Source organism: Leguminivora glycinivorella, chromosome Z (assembly GCF_023078275.1).
Source record: "Leguminivora glycinivorella isolate SPB_JAAS2020 chromosome Z, LegGlyc_1.1, whole genome shotgun sequence".
NCBI classification, from domain to species: Eukaryota; Metazoa; Arthropoda; class Insecta; order Lepidoptera; family Tortricidae; genus Leguminivora; species Leguminivora glycinivorella.
The window spans coordinates 54,544,540-54,563,533 of NC_062998.1; the positions used below are offsets into that span (position 1 = coordinate 54,544,540).

The following is an 18,994-nucleotide window of genomic DNA, read 5'->3' on the forward strand; positions in this document are numbered from 1 at the left end:
CTCCAAGCTGTTGTTGACTGTACTACAACATATTAGGTACTCTGTTTTCTTCAGGTATTTAAAAAAAACATTAACAAATGATTTTGTAGTTTTTCGGGTGATTACATTTCTTGGTTAACCAGCCAAATACAAATAAAAGCGGATCTCTCACTGAGCCACCTGTTTTTAACTTTCTAATTTGGTCGTGTAATCTTTTCTTTGATCCTGAACTGGGGGCCGATTTTTGAATCTCGGCCATTCGATTTCGTGAAATTCTTTCAATAATATCTCCACTACTAGCGATTTAAATTCTACTAACAGAATCGAAAACGAGTAGTCATTACCACTAGTTTTAAAATTACTAGCCGTCCTTTTTCAAAAATAGCATTACGTCGTTTTCCGTCGGCGAATTCGTGCGTTCGAAATTCAAAAAATGATCCCCAGGTTTAAAGCATTTGAGGGTAGATTTTGTTCACATTGTTATTTATTTATTCGTATGGCATACATGTTAGAAAATAGAAACATAGAACGTGAAATTTTACTTAAATATCTATCACATTGTTGAAATACCTAAAGAGACAGACTAGTTTTTAGGCCATATTTTAATATCTAGTCAACAAATCATGGAAACCTAACCTAACCATTTAGCTGTAATTAATTTAGTAATACTCGTAAGATGAAAGTCATGGTGTCGATAGTGAAAAGGTTAAATGTCATGCAAACATGGTTATTATTGTACTTACTTTATATTAATAAAGATAAGCAATGTTGATTTTGTTTCATTTGTTACGTACTATGGCTAAGCCTTTTCAGTAGGTGCAGTCGGAGGTGATTGGGGAAATATTGCAAAAAGGCCAGATTATAAGTGGCCATTTTCGCGAGAACAATCTCCAAAATTTTTTTTTCTAAGGTAGTTACCTTATTTTTTTATAACGTATATTATGTTTTTATAAAGTATAATTTTATGTTTTTTCCTACTCAGAATCACGAGCCCTTTCGATCTAGGACAAAAAACAACAGACAAAAAATGGTCCCAAAATTTTCTATCATTTTCATTGTACATATACCTCAATGATCATTTTGCTTACATTCCATTTTGTAACGGCTGTACAAAGTCTTTGAAAAATGGTAACGAAGTGGAAAAATTAATTTGGGACGCTTTTTTTACCTAGTAGGATCGTAAGGGCTCGTGATTCTGAGTAGGAAATTAAATGTACCTATATTTAGATTCTGAAAAAGAAATTGAATCTTTTTTCGCGAAAAAGACCAACTACTCGAAACCGACGAGCGTGTATTTTTTTATATCATAATATGTTATATAAACATTAAAAAATGTTATGTAAGAAAATGTGTGCAGGGAGGAAGAGTGCCACTTTGTTCCCTCCACGCAGGTGCCGTTACGGTAGCCGTATGGCATTTCTGTGACGCGAAACGAAAGCGCCTGGCTCTGTCGCTCATTGGAGAGCGATAGAGATAGATATTTACGAGCGTTTCGTTTCGTGAGCGTTCGTGTCATTCGGCTACGCACACAGGTAAGAAAAGAACCCTTTGCGAATGGTGAAAAAATAAGTAAAACGCCCGATATAAGATGGTAACGTTTTATTTGTTTGTGCGCAGCCGTCCCTCGCCAGCGTTCACGTGTCAGTAAAACGGCGGTGGTGTTATTCTCTTCTCACAAAACGGTTTACGTTCGGGATAACTCCATTGACTATAATCAAACAGACAAATTTTTGTTCAATAAGACAATAGGGATGACGACTAAAAATCCTGGCAGAAAAGAGTAAAAAATAACAGGGCCGCCACCGTGCACCGTCTATGTAAATCGTTTTCCCTACTTCCGTTGTTTACAGGGTCGTGCATAGATCTTTAAAAGTCTTCCCGCGCATGCGCGCAGTAACGAAAAAACTGAAAGCGCATTGTTTGGCTCTGTAACCATGGCAACGCATTGTTATAACAATGCTGCGCGCGTGAAGGCTTTGGGCAGCTGAGCTGACAATGCAAACCTTTGCGTCAAAATACAGGACACAGTGTGAATTTCACGAAAATAATTCAAGAAAACTAATAAAAACTAAGTGCATGGTCGTAGAAAAACTATTGTATGCAACGGTGTTTAACTGAGTCAAAAAAATACTCGTGGCGTCTTAATATCAATTTTCGGCTTCGTCTCAAATTACCCACGCCACTCGCCTTTTTTGACCTCCTTTAAACCCCTGTTGCATAAAATACTATTGCATGGATGGCAACTATTTTGACAGGTTGTGACACTTTTCAAAGAAAACAGTTAAGTGTTGCTATGATAAAAAATATAGTTCCATTTCTACCTACTCTTTTTTGCAAAGCTGTAGTCCGACAGATCGTCTAAAATTACTGAACACCTTGTATAAGCATCGATCTAAACTACCCGGTACATTTAGATCGATGTACAGGGTTTGGGTTTTTTGTAATAATATTGGCTATATTTGTGACTGGTATATTATTTTTTCTACTTCCGAACTGTTATTCGTCATTTACAGAGTCGTGCATAGATCTTTGAAACCCTACATAAAAGTCTATTCCCCAAAGCCAGGCCCAGAAAAATTGGAATTGGAAAAAATTGAAAACGCATAGTTTGCCTCTGTAACGGCTCTTTTTTTTATGTTTGTTCCTCGATATCTCCGTCGTTACTGGACCGATTTTGAAATTTTTTTTTTGATTGAATGTATATGCATACAGATTGGTCCCATTTTTCTCAGAACCCAATTCTGATGATGGGATCCTGGAGAAATCGAGGGAACTCCACAAATCTGAAAGGCATACATATGGTGATTTTTGTATTTTTAAAGGAACAGCATGAATTTACGTACGGAACAGTGACATTTGGTGCAGTGGAAGTGCTGATGACGGTCAGAACGGAACTCCTCAAATCTGAACGGCACGCTTATAGTGACTTTGGTATTTTTATAGGAACAGCATGCCCTTACGTCCAGAACAGTGACATTTGGTGCAGTGGAACTCCTGATGATGGTCAGAACGGAACTCCTCAAATCTGAACGGCACGCTTATAGTGACGGCACGCTTATAGTAATAGTGACTATTGTTGGGAACATTAAATAATAAATAAATATTGGGGACACCTTACACAGATCAACTTAGCCCCAAACTAAGCAAAGCTTGTACTATGGGTGCTAAGCGACGATATACATACTTAAATAGATAAATACATACTTATATACATAGAAAACATCCATGACTCAGGAACAAATATCTGTGCTCATCACACAAATAAATGCCCTTACCGGGATTCGAACCCAGGACCGCGGCTCAGCAGGCAGGGTCACTACCGACTGAGCCAGACCGTCGTCATTACCGGGTTGATGAAGAAAACTATTACTTGTACCATCACTTTACTTTATTCGCTTATAACAAACATATTAACAACCAATCTACAATAAATAAGTCAAGACTTCTTCACTACAACTCGTCTGTACTCGAACTGGCCACCGTCACTGTATGTCCGCCATTTTTATAACATTCCAACATGGCGGAAACCAGTGACTAGTATGAGTCAATTGATATTCTTTAATACTTTCATCATAAATAACAGTAAGATAAATCAAAATATAAGGCATTAATAAATAATTACTCTTACAGCTCGGCCATCCTGTTCGAGGCGAGACCCTTCGCCAAAGCTTTTTTTTTTCCTCCTTGCGTTATCCCGGCATTTGCCGCGGCTCATGGGAGCCTGGGGTCCGCTTTGACAACTAATCCCAAGATTTGGCGTAGGCACTAGTTTTACGAAAGCGACTGCCATCTGACCTTCCAACCCGGAGGGTAACCAGGCCTTATTGGGATTAGTCCGGTTTCCTCACGATGTTTTCCTTCACCGAAAAGCGACTGGCAAATATCAAATGACATTTCGCACATAAGTTCCGAAAAACTCATTGGTACGAGCCGGGGTTCGAACCCGCGACCTCCGGATCGAAAGTCGCACGCTCTTACCGCTAGGCCACCAACCCTTCGCCAAAGCTTAATGTGAAATAATTCAAAAGAAAGACAATACCAGTTTATACAACAAAAAAAAGTGTAGTATAATATGCATTTGAAATAATTCTTAAACAATAGAAATACAAAACATATAACACTTCACACCGATACCTTTACCACATAATTACGATATGCTGTAAGACTGATATTAGCAAAATATTATTTATTTATGGAAGAGTAATTCTCAATTATAATAAAACTAACTTACGTATACTAAAAATGGATTTTTAAATATTTCTATAAACCTTATCAAGTGTAAGTTCAAGTGCATTAATCAGATATAGGCCTGTGAAAAATAAATATATGAATAAGATTTACTTCGATACAATTAAATTATTGAGATCCAATTAAATTCATTACATTTAATTAAATTCATTACATCCAATTAAATTATGATGATTAAATTAATTACAAGTTATAAACATATTTCAGTAAACAATGCAACACTTCACTCGCGAAACAAGCAAAAAGAACATATTTACACGATTTTATGATATCACCACCTCATCACATGATTGAACGGAATTCCCGTGCCGCTACGGGGCAATAGTATCATGGGCCACCCAATCTCTGTCAGCCTGCTGCCGCAGCTGCTCATCACGGACGCCGGATATTGCGCCGCCAGACGCAAGCTCGCATACCATGCCAACATTTAAGGACTCAGTCGACGATCGAAACAGAGGTATCTTTACCCTGACCCTCTCTCCTGGGCACTCCTGGGTCGGAAGTGAATCTACACCCCGACCCTCTCACCTGGGCACTCCTGGGTGGTAAATGAATACCAGACCCTGGCCCTTTCACCTGGACGCTCCTGGGTCCTTGATCTGAAACTTGCAACACTTTCTTTAGAAACATAAAATTTCGACTGTCTTTGAAATTATGGTAAAATTATTATGGTTCGGTAATCAATTTAATAAGTCCAATGTATCGATAGTCGTAATGATTAAATAAATTATTGTCGTCACTTATTAATATATCGCTATACTGAGTAATTATATTTAAGATTTTTCTGATTTATGCAGTATACACATCTGCAGAATCTTTAAATACTCAAATAACCCGTCATTAATGAAATATCGTGCCTAATTATTTATTTACCATTTGTAACGTATTATACATATTATATTAAACAACTATAGCCTGTCAACCAAAGTTTGGCAGTAGCAATGTACATCGAACTAAAGTATGGTATCCCTATAAAACGAACAAAAACCAGCAATGTACGTCGAACAGCCACAGTTTTTTTTTCAAGGGGCTCATTGGGCCTGCAGCATTGGAATGCCTCCCTAATAAAAAAAACATGTGAAACGCGTATACTCATCCTTTACTTCCTTACGAATTAGATAATGTATTTTAAAAAGGGACGGATATATGCTAGTTATTTCTCTTTTTCGTAGGGTGGAGGTTTCCACAGATAAGATACAAATGACACGCGAATTTCCACCGATTTTCAAAACTAGTGTTGCTAGCCCGCGATTTTTTAAATTTGCCGCCTTTTTCTAGTGACAAGATTTGGTTGACGGTCTATATTTAAGCACCATCGCAAATACACGACTATGGTGCACGGTGTACGTCTTTATTTTTTTTTATTCTGTTATCATTATTACTTTTTTTAGGTTCTAGTTAAGATTGATACAATAGTATGTCGAAATAGTAAACTTCTTTATATATTGGGGATATAATTAATTTAAGTCAATTCCAAGTTATTTTATTTAGGTTATAGGCCCATATAAGTGGAATTAAATTGATCTGTATTTCTGATTATAGTAAAAATAAGGTTTTGTCAAAGAACTTTTGAGATTCATTTTTGTCAACAAGTTAATATGATTGTCACATGTTTCTATTGCTATTTATTATAGCGACAGCCGTTAGATATTATATACATAAGCAATGTGGCTGCAAAGACATAGATAAGGTATATGAATAATCATTATTCGTACTGCTTACAAGCTATGGGGTTTTCATATAATTATCAAGAGGTCTATCCACATATACATCAAGTGTTGCTAAGCTATTGCGAATTTAGACAATGAATATTATGTTGGGTTTCTACATTTTAGTTTTATTCCTGATATCTATGAAATGGGTTTATACATTGAACCTTTTATATTATTCTTAACGAATGTAAGTATATCGCAGAATATTTGTCTTACAAAGAGTCATAACAGATACTTGGATAGGTCTCTTCATAACCGATACGAGGTATATGTACTTGACTTTTAGTATGTACCAAATATATCACCAACAAAATATGCTAAGTAATAAGTATAAGTTGCGTATGTTATTCAAATTTATTGTTACTTCTGATTCGAGCATAATAATTTAAAACATAATGTTCTTTGTTACTTTATTTTTGAGAATGAGCACCCAAGGTTATATTACACATAAAGAACTAGATACGGGTAGCCAAAAGAGAAAAATGTAGTTACTGTACTACTTAACCAATCAAAAAGTCGCCATAATTGTAATGTTTGACATTGTCGATCATAATATAAGTTATTAAAGATTGAAGTGTACTTTTATATTAATTAAATAAATAAATCAAAACTTATCTAATGCAGCGATATTCGCGGTATAATGTGAATAAAACTAATTAATAACCGCTTTATGAAACATCATCGCAATGTAGTTTGAGCGATTTAAGCTTTCTGAAGAAAAACCAAGAACTGCATATATATTATAAGCCATGAGACCAGAATTTATGCATGCATTATAGCGATGTACTTGTGTTCAATTAATATTATATATAGTTACCCTTTATTTTTTTATTAAATAACACATTATATCGCCTTGAATAATATCGAATTTACGAAGATCTTTTTTTCATTTGAAGTCGACAAAATGATCTATCATATCATTAAGGTAATCATTTTTATATAATACGGGCAAGCGAGATTACGTGTCCGTCTAATAATAGGTTGGTTTTCCGTGTTACTAAAATCACATAACGCATATACTCTCATAATGTCATTGATAAAACAATTTTTTTTAAGATGATTTTGTAGGTATTTATGAACATAGTAAAATTAATAACTCAAATAATAAAAGCACTCATGAACATGGCATTGCGCCTCAAATTATCTGTAATTGACTAACATTTTATTTAAGTTTTCCCAACTATGTATCCCGATTGTTAACATAAGGCGTGTAATAAAATATAAAAATATTATTTTTGGTTGATTATTTTGAATCGATTGCTTATATCAGTAAGAATTCTACTACTTATATTATTGTTTAATGTATTATTTATTAAGATTAAAATTAAACGTTAGCACGTTCATCAACGTGTATTAAAATTAAAAGCTTCGCACGTACATCTACGCGCTTCAAAAGTGGCACGTTCATCCACGCGCTTAAAATACTCGCACGTCCATCCACGCGCTTAAAAGACTCGCACGTTCATCCACGTGCTTTACACTAACACGTCCGTCCACGTGCATCAAACATTGATTCCATAAGATACATGTTACATTGTGCCATAGGTATCCTCCTTGTTGATATCTACCAATAAGTACCATAGTAGCGTTAATTGTATACCTTGTACTACGATCAAAATATTTTATTATTCATATATATATATAGTAGTTGTGTTGCCGTGGAAATTCACAATTCAGATACGGAGATTACAAAAAGGCAATGTAAATTAAGAAAATGAGAAATTAAAATGCAATTATTATTTTTATCACAAAATGGAGGGTTGGTTGACAAAAGGTCACAATCACAATGACTATGAGCAAATATATAATAATAATAATAATAACCCCGCGGGGGCAGCTTGTGGCGAGCTGACGGTGAGTGGCGACACCGCGGACCCCTATTCCAGAGGGCACTTCCATCTAGCCCTCGCCTCTGCGCTTGCCTTAACCGGCCGGCCAGAGTGGATTCGCAAGAGCGGGACCTATGCTCCAGGTTGGAAGTGTAAAATGTCATAACGCCGGCGGCCTGCTGAACGGATCACCGGGATCTGGCTACCGCAGTCTCACCTCTCGACAACCTTTCAGCCACTCTTCAAGTGTTGCTCTGTTGTCGCACCGTGCGTGCGGCCGTTTTGCAGGGCCCACTCAATGAGTTGGCGAGTCACCGCCTGTCTTTTACAATCTTGAGACTAGTTGTCATGGCAGGTGTCCGATAGTCTCCCCCCATAGACCATTATCCAGTCCATCCAACTTGCACAACAATAGCCTATGACCTTAGTTCCCATCGCAACACAAAAGTGCTGCACTGAAATAGTCTTTACACCTGGCGGGGACCATCTCCGGATGTATCATATTGTGCGCTCGGGGATGGTATCCGCCAGGTGTATCCCTTGCCTTTAGATTAAAGTGTCTAAAAGGGCCTCTGTGCTGTTGGCTTCGGCCCCACACATGCCTCCCAAAAGTCCGGGACCCCATGGTCCCGAGATATGGTAAGACATACAAATAATAATAATAATAATAAAAAAAAAACCGCTGACACTGACGGACGTGTCTTTGGATAAATTTTCACAATTTTATTTATTTTTATAGTATTTTTATCGCCGTTCTTGGTTTTTGTGGTTCAGTTTATGTGTATTTCTTACGCTACATTAAAATCATGTACAATGAAGAACATCCAACGAATTACTATACTATCTAAATACACGGATATCAGCATGAACTGTCAAACGGCGATAAGTGCATTGTGAAATTTGTGAAAATGTTAACGAGGTCACGCACCAAAGCGGCACAAAGAAACGCACGCCCACCGCCCGCCTCGTCCAGCTCCCCGTCCGCATCGTCGTCGGGCGACGAGTTCGCCACGGCGCCCGACACCGACGGGTCCAGCGACGAGAGCGGGCCGCCGCCGCCGCCGCCGCCACGACCACCTGCGCGACGAGGGCGGCCACCGCTGCCGGCACGCTTGGGGCCTGCGGGACATCCTGCCCCGCCCACGGCTCCCGCTGCCGGTGGTGTAGTGCGTCGCATGACATGGACTCGAGAAATAAACGAGAATGTCATGCGCGCCTATTACGGGGCCACAGAGGGGGGAACCCGGCTATCCGCGTACCGTTCGAGAATGCTGCCTCTGTTTCAGGCACTCGAGCCATCCACCACCGTATCGGAGCAGCGGCTATCGGATCAGGTGCGCGTCATTCAGCGGTCAAAGCGGTTGGATGACGCCACACTTGATCGGCTCCGCCAGGAGGCTCTCGCTACTCGCGCGGACCCTGCCTCGGGGCGGGATTTGCCCGCCATGTCGCCGGACCCGGTGCCCGAACCCGACCTGGCACCGGAGGCGCCGCGGGTTGATTCCGGTAACGACGGCGGGGACTTCGCGAGTCAGAGCGAGAGTGAGCCTGCCAATGAGCAACTGAGGAGGTCTTTGGAAGAGGCGATTACGCAGTATCGCTCCACAAGCAATCCTAGGCCACGATTACCACGTCTGCCCATGAATAGACGCAATCTAGCGCTAATAGGAGCCTTAAATGCTTTACTAGATCCATATATGCGGACTAGTAAAGATCTAGATGATACACACTCGATCATGTACTGCGGGGCCATCGCGGCGTGCCGTGTTGCTCGAGTCAAGTTTCCGGACGCTGACCGTGCAACTAGGACCGCCGAAGGTGTCCCTGCATGGCAAGTACGGATCGAGCGTCGTATCAACTCGTTTAGGACTCTCATTGCAAAGCTGATCTGCTTCAGAGGGGGTAATAATCGCCCCCGAGTAATGCGCTTTGTGAACCAGGCGTTCGCGGGGACGGACATCAGGCCCCGCGACTATTTGGCCAATGTCACAGAGCGCATCGACTTCCTGAAGCAGAAAGTCTATGCATGGGCAAGCCGTATTCGCCGCTACAGAAAGCGTGTGGACCGATTCCAGCAGAATCGTCTTTTTCAAAGCGACCAAAGGAAAGTATACCGAAGGTGGGAGGAAACCGACCCTCGTGTGTCTGACGTGCGGCTGCCGGATGCTACTGCCATGTCTGATTTCTGGCGTAGCATCTGGTCGGTGCCCGTCGAACACACGGAGGGTGAGTGGATGACCGTTGTCGAACGCGAGTGCGAGAGCATCGAGCCTATGGGGGCTATCACCATCAGCCCCGACGACGTAAGTTGTGCTACCCGTACGGCCCAGAACTGGAAAAGTCCTGGACCGGACGGATTGCACAACTTCTGGCTAAAATGGTTTCGATGCTCGCACTCGCATTTGGCAACGCAATTTCAACAAGCCCTCGATCTTGGTTCTCTCCCACCTTCCCTAACAACTGGTGTTACTTTCCTGCTCTATAAGTCCGGTAGTACCACGGAAGCAAAAAACTACAGACCCATCACGTGCTTGCCTACACTTTACAAGCTCCTTACATCCATTTTGAGAGCAAAAATTAACGCGCATATTGTCGCTAACAACATTCTGGCTCCCGCTCAAAATGGATGTAGGGTTGGGTCCCGTGGTACTAAAGAGCTCCTCCTCATAGACATGACCATCTGCCAACAAGTTCGGCGGAACAAGGGGGCCATTTCGGCCGCTTGGATTGACTATAAGAAGGCCTATGATTCGGTGCCTCATTCATGGCTGAGAAGGGTATTGGAGCTGTATAAACTTGATGCAGCTTTAATATCCTTCCTGGCTGCATGTATGAGGCAGTGGACCACAGTCCTTCGTCAACCAGGAGGCAGGGATGGCCCCCTGGCCCGCAGGACTTCATAAGGATTGAGCGAGGAATATTCCAGGGTGACAGTTTGAGTCCATTATGGTTCTGCCTAGCTCTGAATCCCCTCAGCACGCTGCTGAAGGATTCTGGGCTAGGTTGCCGGCTTCGGAGAGAGGGTGAAGTCATCTCTCACCTTCTGTACATGGACGATCTCAAACTATTTGCACCGAACACCCAAGACCTGATGGTGCTATTGAAAACCACAGAAGTTTTCAGTACCGCCATCAGAATGGAGTTTGGTGTCGATAAGTGTGCGGTCATGCATGTGCAGCGGGGGAGGTTGTAAATTCAGAAAATTTACAACTTTCTGAGACGATGTCGTTCAGATCTATCTCTGAATCAGAAACCTATAAGTACCTTGGTATGTCACAGTCGTTGGGTATTGAGGATGTTGGCATTAGACGGTCGGTGAAGGAGCGCTTTTTCAGTCGGCTGACTAAAGTCCTTAACAGTCTTTTGTCAGGAGGCAACAAAGTGCGCGCCTTTAACGCCTGGGTAATGCCTCTACTCATATACTCCTTTGGCATACTACGGTGGACCCAGACTGAGCTGGACGCCCTGGATCGGAGGGTCCGCTCACTGCTTACCACACACCGTATGTTACACCCGCGCTCGTCTGTTATGAGATTGTACATCCCACGGAAGTGCGGAGGTCGAGGCTTCCTAAACGCCAAAGATCTCCACAACCGTGAGGTGTACAATCTCAGGAATTACTTCCTTAACAACGAGTGCGGGATGCATCGTGATGTGGTGGCAGTGGACGGAAACCTCACGCCGCTCTCCTTGGCGAAACAGAACTGGCGCAAACCTGTGGTACTAAGTACTGCGGACCGCAAGGCGGTATGGGAGAGCAAGCAGCTACACGGGCGGTTCTACAAGGCCCTCACGGGACCCGATGTAGATCTGCTCGCATCGGTGAACTGGTTACGATTCGGGGACCTCTTCGGAGAAACCGAGGGTTTTGCCTGTGCAATTGCGGACGAAGTTATGATGACGAACAACTACCGGAAATATATCCTGAAGGACGGTACGGTCGACATTTGTCGGGCATGCCGCCGTCCCGGAGAGTCACTCAGGCATATTATTTCCGGTTGTTCTCATCTTGCTAACGGCGAGTACTTGCACAGACATAATCTCGTAGCCAGGATTATTCACCAGCAACTTGCTCTTCAATACGGCCTTGTGGACCGCGAAGTACCGTACTACAAGTACTTACCTGCGCCAGTTCTCGAAAATGGTCGTGCCACGCTCTATTGGGATCGATCTATTATCACTGACAGGACTATTGTAGCCAATAAACCTGACATTGTGATAATAGATCGACTGCAACGCCGGGCAGTGCTCGTTGACATCACCATCCCCCATGATGAGAATCTCGTGAAAGCCGAGAAGGACAAGTCCAGTAAGTACCTAGACTTGGCTCACGAGATAACCGCCATGTGGGATGTTGAATCAACGATCATTGTTCCGATAGTCGTTTCAGCGAACGGTCTCATAGCGAAGAGTCTCGACCAACATCTTAAGAGACTCTCGCTAGGTGGCTGGATCAAGGGCCAGATGCAGAAGGCGGTGATCCTGGACACAGCACGGATAGTTCGACGGTTCCTCTCTCTGCAGCCCTAACCACCGGCAGCTTGGGCCCTGCCCCGCTGCTGGCGGCACCCTAGGTTAGGTTTTTTATAATGTGTTTATATGTGTTTTATATTGTTTTGTATGTGTTTTTGTATTTTACTTTTATATTCATATTATAAACAGCCTAGCCTAAGAAAGAAAATAAATAAAGGAGATAATAATAATAGTTCTTTATTTACAGGTAAATACCCATTTCAAATAATCCAGTACAATGTCAAAAAAACAAAAGTAAATAAAAATAAAAATAATTAAAACTTAAAATACAATAATGCCTAAAAAATTAGGCAGTCACAGCCTAGGAGTCACTTCCTATTCCTGTCGTGGTGGACGGCTACCCAGTACTTATATATTGGGTTGTCCAAGTGCTCGGCCAGCTCACGGAGAATACTGTTGTCAGACGTTCTTAAGCGGCTCCAGAACGAAGCGACGCGGGAACGAATGATCGCAAAAAAATCAGGAACTTCGGCCTGTGCAAACATGGTTGACGCGCTACAGCATCTTGGAAGTTTCATTAGAATACGGTATGCGTCATTATACTGGACTCTAATTTTACTCATCGCACGTCGTGTGAATCTGCTCCAGAGTTGACATGTGTAGAAGCATAAACAATATGCCCTAAACAATGTCACCTTCACTTCATCACTACAACGCGCGAATCTTCGCGCAAGCATGTTGCATCGCACAGCCAAAGCCCTGCGCTCCCGCTCAATGTCGTCGTCATCAAGTAAACCCTCCGTGAGCATATGTCCGAGATACTTGAACCCTTTCACTCTTTCCACTTGTGCTTGCTCAAGATACACTGGCGGGACATTCGTCGGACCTCTCCCTGACTTAAAAACCATCATTTTTGTTTTAAGTACGTTATACTTTAGACCGTGGCTATGAGCATATTGCTCACACACTGCCAAAAGTTTTCTTAAACCCCTGATCGATGGGCTGAGAAGCACCATGTCATCGGCGTAGCTAAAATTATTCATGCATGTAGTGTAGTGTTGGGTAGGACATCAATTTCAAATGAGTTTGTATGAGTACCTCATTTCCAAAAATGAGGTGTTACAATGTCTTACTTCAAGTACTGATCTGTATATATATATAATTTCTAGCATTGGCTGTTTGACAAAATCCATCGGCAACAAAAACTAGTATGTGTAGTTGTGTACTAGGTAAATATCCTTTACACATACTAAATTTCATTAGTCATAATGAGTACTTGAACATTTAACAAGAGAAAATAGATAAAATTAAAAAATATTTCAAGGACTGTCATAGAGGCCTGCATAACAACTTAATTTGATGTTTTTATGGAACTGGGTCTAATTTTGCCATTGAATAATATTATTTACAGTTTGTTCCATTTAAATTACTGCTACAAATTACAGTGGTTTCATATTATTAACAGCTTAATAATAACATACTTTGATTAACATAGTTACCATAAAACTGCATGTTTTAAAACAAACTAAAGTTCGTATTGTTTTATAATTAGTACCACTTTTACATAAAAATAACAAACCTACCACTCCATGTGTTTTAAAAGCAATATGATAGTAATTAAAAACACCATCAACATTCGCGACGCCGGTAAGTCTTTTCAGTTCAGTTTCACTATTTTTTGCACACAAATGACACTAAGGCAGAATCACAGGTATATTTGATTGTGTAAAAGTTGTCACCATTATTACATTTTGGCTCATTTATTAGTATTATCACCACAGATGTCATATATACCATAGATCAAGCAAACGTACCTACTTAGCGTGTCAAATGAACTCAGTGAAATCCACTGAGTTGTCCGTCTTTAATCGCAGCTTGCAGCTTTCGGGCGTCAATTTTTGTAAGTTGAAGTCAATCAAAACATAAAAAATGCCTCGTTACGTGATATTCAATTGCAACAACACAAAAATTATGAACAATCAAGAGCCTGAGACATATTTAAAATTACAGGCAAGAAACAACTTCAGTACAAAATTTGACACGCTCGGCCCCTATACAAATAGATGAACTTGTTTTTTCTATATAAATAAAGTTCTGTGATTATCACTGTAGGACAAAACTAAACTTTATGCAAATATTGCTAATGCAACTAAGTACGTACAAACTAACTTTTCTTCTGTAAACTGTCATTACTGTCAACGTCAACCGCCTGTGAATTACGTTTCGTGTCGGATTTATTTATCATTCTATTGAATTAAGAAATGAATTATTCTTTCTATTACTGATTAAATACTTAATTAAACTACCATGCTTCACATAATTTATATTATATTTCGGTCAGTAATCTTGTAATTGTTTTTAAGCAAGCTTCGTAAACGCATCTTCTCAGTGGTTGGCCCTCTGTGTTGGTATGCTTGGTATTCCGAATATTCAAAACACTTGAGTTACCATTTCAACGTCCAGTCTAAGAGAGCTCCCTGATTACACATAACAATAGCCATACAAACTCTATTGCTGCGGTAGATCATGTTATACTGGTCAATGTGTTAGCACAATAATAGCTATCAAAAAATTCAAAAATGAAGACCTGCCGCGAAAAACAACATTTTGCATCTCAGCTGCATTTATTCATGACTTCACAAATGCGACAGGGACAAAAGATGTGGTTCACGCGAAATCGTCTGATTTTTCGCGCGATTTTTGCGAGCAAGTTAACTATCCTGGGATCAAAAAGGCGTAAAATGTATGAAAACTTGCAGCGCATAAGATTGTTTTCTTTCGAGTCATGTGTAACGTATTTTTGGTGAGACAAATTTGAAGCCCGCGTGTGTCTGTCTCACTCCCTCTTATGGTAAACGTAACTATCTGTTTCACTTTGAAAGGATTTTTGAAGTGTTGTTGTCACAGTGCCTCTTCTGTCTTTCCGGTACAAAGCGATTTCCGGTACAAACGAGTCAAACGATACATTTTATTTTATCGGTGGACCTTTTGTCCCGGCCATAAGGTCTGTAGTTCGAAAACTGAACGTGTGGTTGATCACTTCATTTGAGGTGTCGACTCTCGCGACGGAGTTTGAGGGCCGCGTCTGCCGCGAGGCGCGCGAGTGGATGATGAGTTTTTGACGTTTTGTGACATTTGAAGTATGTGCATGATCTGTGAGGAATGAGGTGTTTGTGTTGCTACTGTTGCGAGCGAGTATTTGAGGGCCGCGAGGCGCGCGTGTGGATGATGAGTTTTGACGTTTTTGTGACATTTGAAGTACGTGAATGCTTTGTGAGGCGTGAGGTGTTTGTGTTGCGACTGTCACAAGCGAGTAAAATGAGGTGCGGTGAGTTGAAGTGTGATGCAATACATTTTTTCCGTGTGAAGTACTGCGACAAATTAACAATATGAGTGGTACAAATGAGGTGCCTCACGAGTGAGGAACTCAACACTAATGTAGTGCCAATATGGCAGCCCACTCTGGTACTTCTCAGCTCAACAATCAGCTCGTTTACGTATATACTAAAGAGGTCCGGCGAAGTCAAGCCTCCCTGGCGTACTCCACACTCTAATCTATATTCATTAGAGGTTGTGTCGCCCCATCTTACACAGTTTGTTTGGTTCTCGTACCAATATCTCAACAGACTCACGATTTTCGAAGGAACATTCGACTTTGAGAGTTTGTCCCATAGCAACTTTAAGTTAACTAGGTCAAAAGCTCGACTTAAATCCAGATAACAAGCGTATACTGAGGATTCCCTTGCCACATAGTAATTAACTGTACTCTTAAGGCTGAAAATCGCTGAATCTGTTGAGAGGCCGGGACGAAAACCAAACTGGGCATCATCTATGCACATATTGCGCTTCAATTCTGGGTGTATAATCTGGGTGTATAGTCTGGGTGTACAATAATGAGGAAGATTACTTCTTTAGTTAAATGAGTACCTATGCATATTTAAATAGTGGCTATGGAATAGTATAGTGCATGATAAAATTCCAAAGCAATAAAATAGCACTACGATATTCTAGGCAGCTAGCAAATAAAATATATCCACTTACCCAATTCGGGGTACACTATTAAACATAATTAAAACACCACAGTAATTTAATAAGTTGAGGAACACGTAGGGACGCAGTTAAATTCGATTACGAATTTCGATTGGTATCTGATCCGTAGCAGAGATCGATAATTAACGACGTGCGTTCCACTCAACTCCAAAGATAAAATGGACGAGTGAGTGATGGGCGCAATGACACAGCGCCTCGACCCGTGCATTCATTCATGCACTCGCGAATGTGAACATTATTGGGAGTGAATGTTTACCGCGGCGCGACATATTTAAATCAATCAGCGTGATGATGATTTTATACTTGTAAATACGTAGTTTTAAGACATTATTGTTGTATATTTTAATATGTAATATAGTTTATTAGTAGTGTAGTATTTTTAGTTAGGTAATTTAGTAGTTTTAAATGTTTATTTTTTAAGAATGTAACGTATTACGTTACACTCTACATATGACTCTACATATGACTCTACATATGACTCTACATATGACTCTACATATGACTCTACATATGACTACATATGACTCTACATATGACTACATATGACTCTGCATATGACTACAATTGTGAAGTGATATCTCATTTGCCTGAATTATCACCATTGCAATATATAAATATCATCATTGCAATTAATATTGAATTAGTGTTATTTCAGAAACAAACAATAATATCATTGATTAAATTCACAGCATTATACATTAGTTGTCGATTTCCCATCGAATACATACCCATGATCATCATGGTAATATACGAAGAATGATTTGATATACATTTATCAGATACTTGCGCCATCACTGACCATTGTAGAATAGTAATAATAAATGTAACCTTTCACCTGCCGTCAACAAGCAAGAGGAGACCAAGCACTTCAATTTTCATGGAATTGAACTTTGTAAAATCTATAACACAGTTAAAATATTTGAGATTTATACTAATGATGATTGATCATATAAGGAAAAACATTTTTGTTTTATAACAAGTTACTACTCGTATATCCGAAAATGATTTCACGAACAACCAGAGGTGACCAAACTTTTTTAAAAGAAATGATAACGATCATATTATTAGATTGTTGTTATAGAGTTTTTTAATACGACTTGACGTACAACATATGCTTCACAGATGAAGATTTAGAACTTAGTTTGATTGGAAATAAACGTTATATGGTAACATTCAATCATGTTCTTGCCAATCAGATTAAACATAGCAAAACTTTAATTTTCTAGTTACGGTTAAGCTTAAGACTTCCTTTTTACAATAAGAAGTCACATTATTAAAACAGATGGATATACAATCCGGCATTTTAATACAATTGACATGGAACGCGTCCTTAATAGAGGTTGACGTCTCCCGCGTCTTCTAGCCGTCACTGTCACTGCCATTGCTTTGCGATCTTAATCAAATTATAATATGATTCTTGTTATAAGATTTATAATAAAGATAACTAATACGCAATCAGTAAATAGTATTATTTAAAACAAATACATGGTGCCGAAACCAGGGACATAGAAAAATATCAAGTATGGCTGAAAAACCAGACTGCAACATAAAACCGCCAAAAAATTTCATTATCAACCAGAATGAAGACGTGGCCAAGGCGTGGAAGTTGTGGCTTCAGCAGTTTGAGTGGTACGCCACCGCCACAAACCTGGAAGAAAAAAAAACCAGCGGTGCAAGTGGCAGTCTTTATGGCATGTATCGCTCCTGACGCAGTGGTGATATACAACACGTTCAACCTTACAAGCGCTGAGGAGTTACAATTACAAACCATTAAAGACAAATTTACGAATCACTTCACTCCAAAGATCAACGAGTCATATGAAAGGTATATATTTAATACCATAGTTCAAAAAGAGAGCCAACCGTTTGATGAATTTCTCACAGAACTTAGAAGTAAAGTGAAGAACTGCGAATATGGTACCTTAGAGAACAGCCTCATTCGTGATAGAATTATAGTAGGAGTGAGAAGTGACACCCTGAGAGAGAAGTTGTTAGCCGAACAGGATCTTACACTGCAAAAGACAATTGACCTCAGCCGTTCAGCGGAGCAAGTGAAAATGCAAGTAAAATCAATGAAGCAGGCTGCTACTGTAGACGCGGTTACCTGGAACAGTAAAAACACAACCATTAAGAAAAAAGAAGATAACAATAACATGAATACAATGAAAGAAGATAAAAGTGAAAAGACATTTCATTGTGGTAGATGTGATACTATACATGCTCGGAGAAATTGTCCTGCTTTTAAGAAAATATGTTTGAGATGCAACAAGAGAAACCATCTTACCAAATGCTGTAAAATAAAAACTGTAGATTCAATTTTCCAGAATGAAGAATATGATAGCGAAGATGGCTTCATGGTGTCATCTGTAAATAATGATGACGATGATGTGGATACTGAAGACTGGTATGAACCATTAACCTTACCAAATGGAGTCACAGAGATGTTCAAACTTGATTCAGGTAGCTGGTGCAATGTTATTAGCAGTCAAATAATGGACAAAACAAAAGGTCATCTCAATCCATCAACAACCAGATGCCTGATATCCTTTTCAAAGCACAAGATGCATGTCTTAGGAGAAGCTAAATTGATGACCACAGTTAAAGGACAGCAAAGACTTATTAAATTTTATGTTGTTGAGGAAAGTGTGACACCAGTACTTGGCAGGAGCACATGTCAGAAATTAAATTTGGTGAAGAGAATTG

The 18,994-nt window shown here is 40.1% G+C and overlaps 1 protein-coding gene across 3 annotated transcripts in view; it reads right to left on the bottom strand.

Moving 5' to 3' along the window:
- Positions 1-1,563: 1,563 nt before the first annotated feature.
- The window catches only part of LOC125240593, a 72,320-nt gene continuing 54,889 nt past the window's right edge, over positions 1,564-18,994 (bottom strand). For all 3 annotated transcript variants that reach the window (XM_048148546.1, XM_048148547.1, XM_048148545.1), the window contains one exon: positions 1,564-1,687. In XM_048148546.1, the coding sequence (XP_048004503.1) occupies positions 1,621-1,687 (67 nt within the window). In that variant the 3' untranslated portion in view covers positions 1,564-1,620. The remainder of the gene's footprint in view (positions 1,688-18,994) is intronic.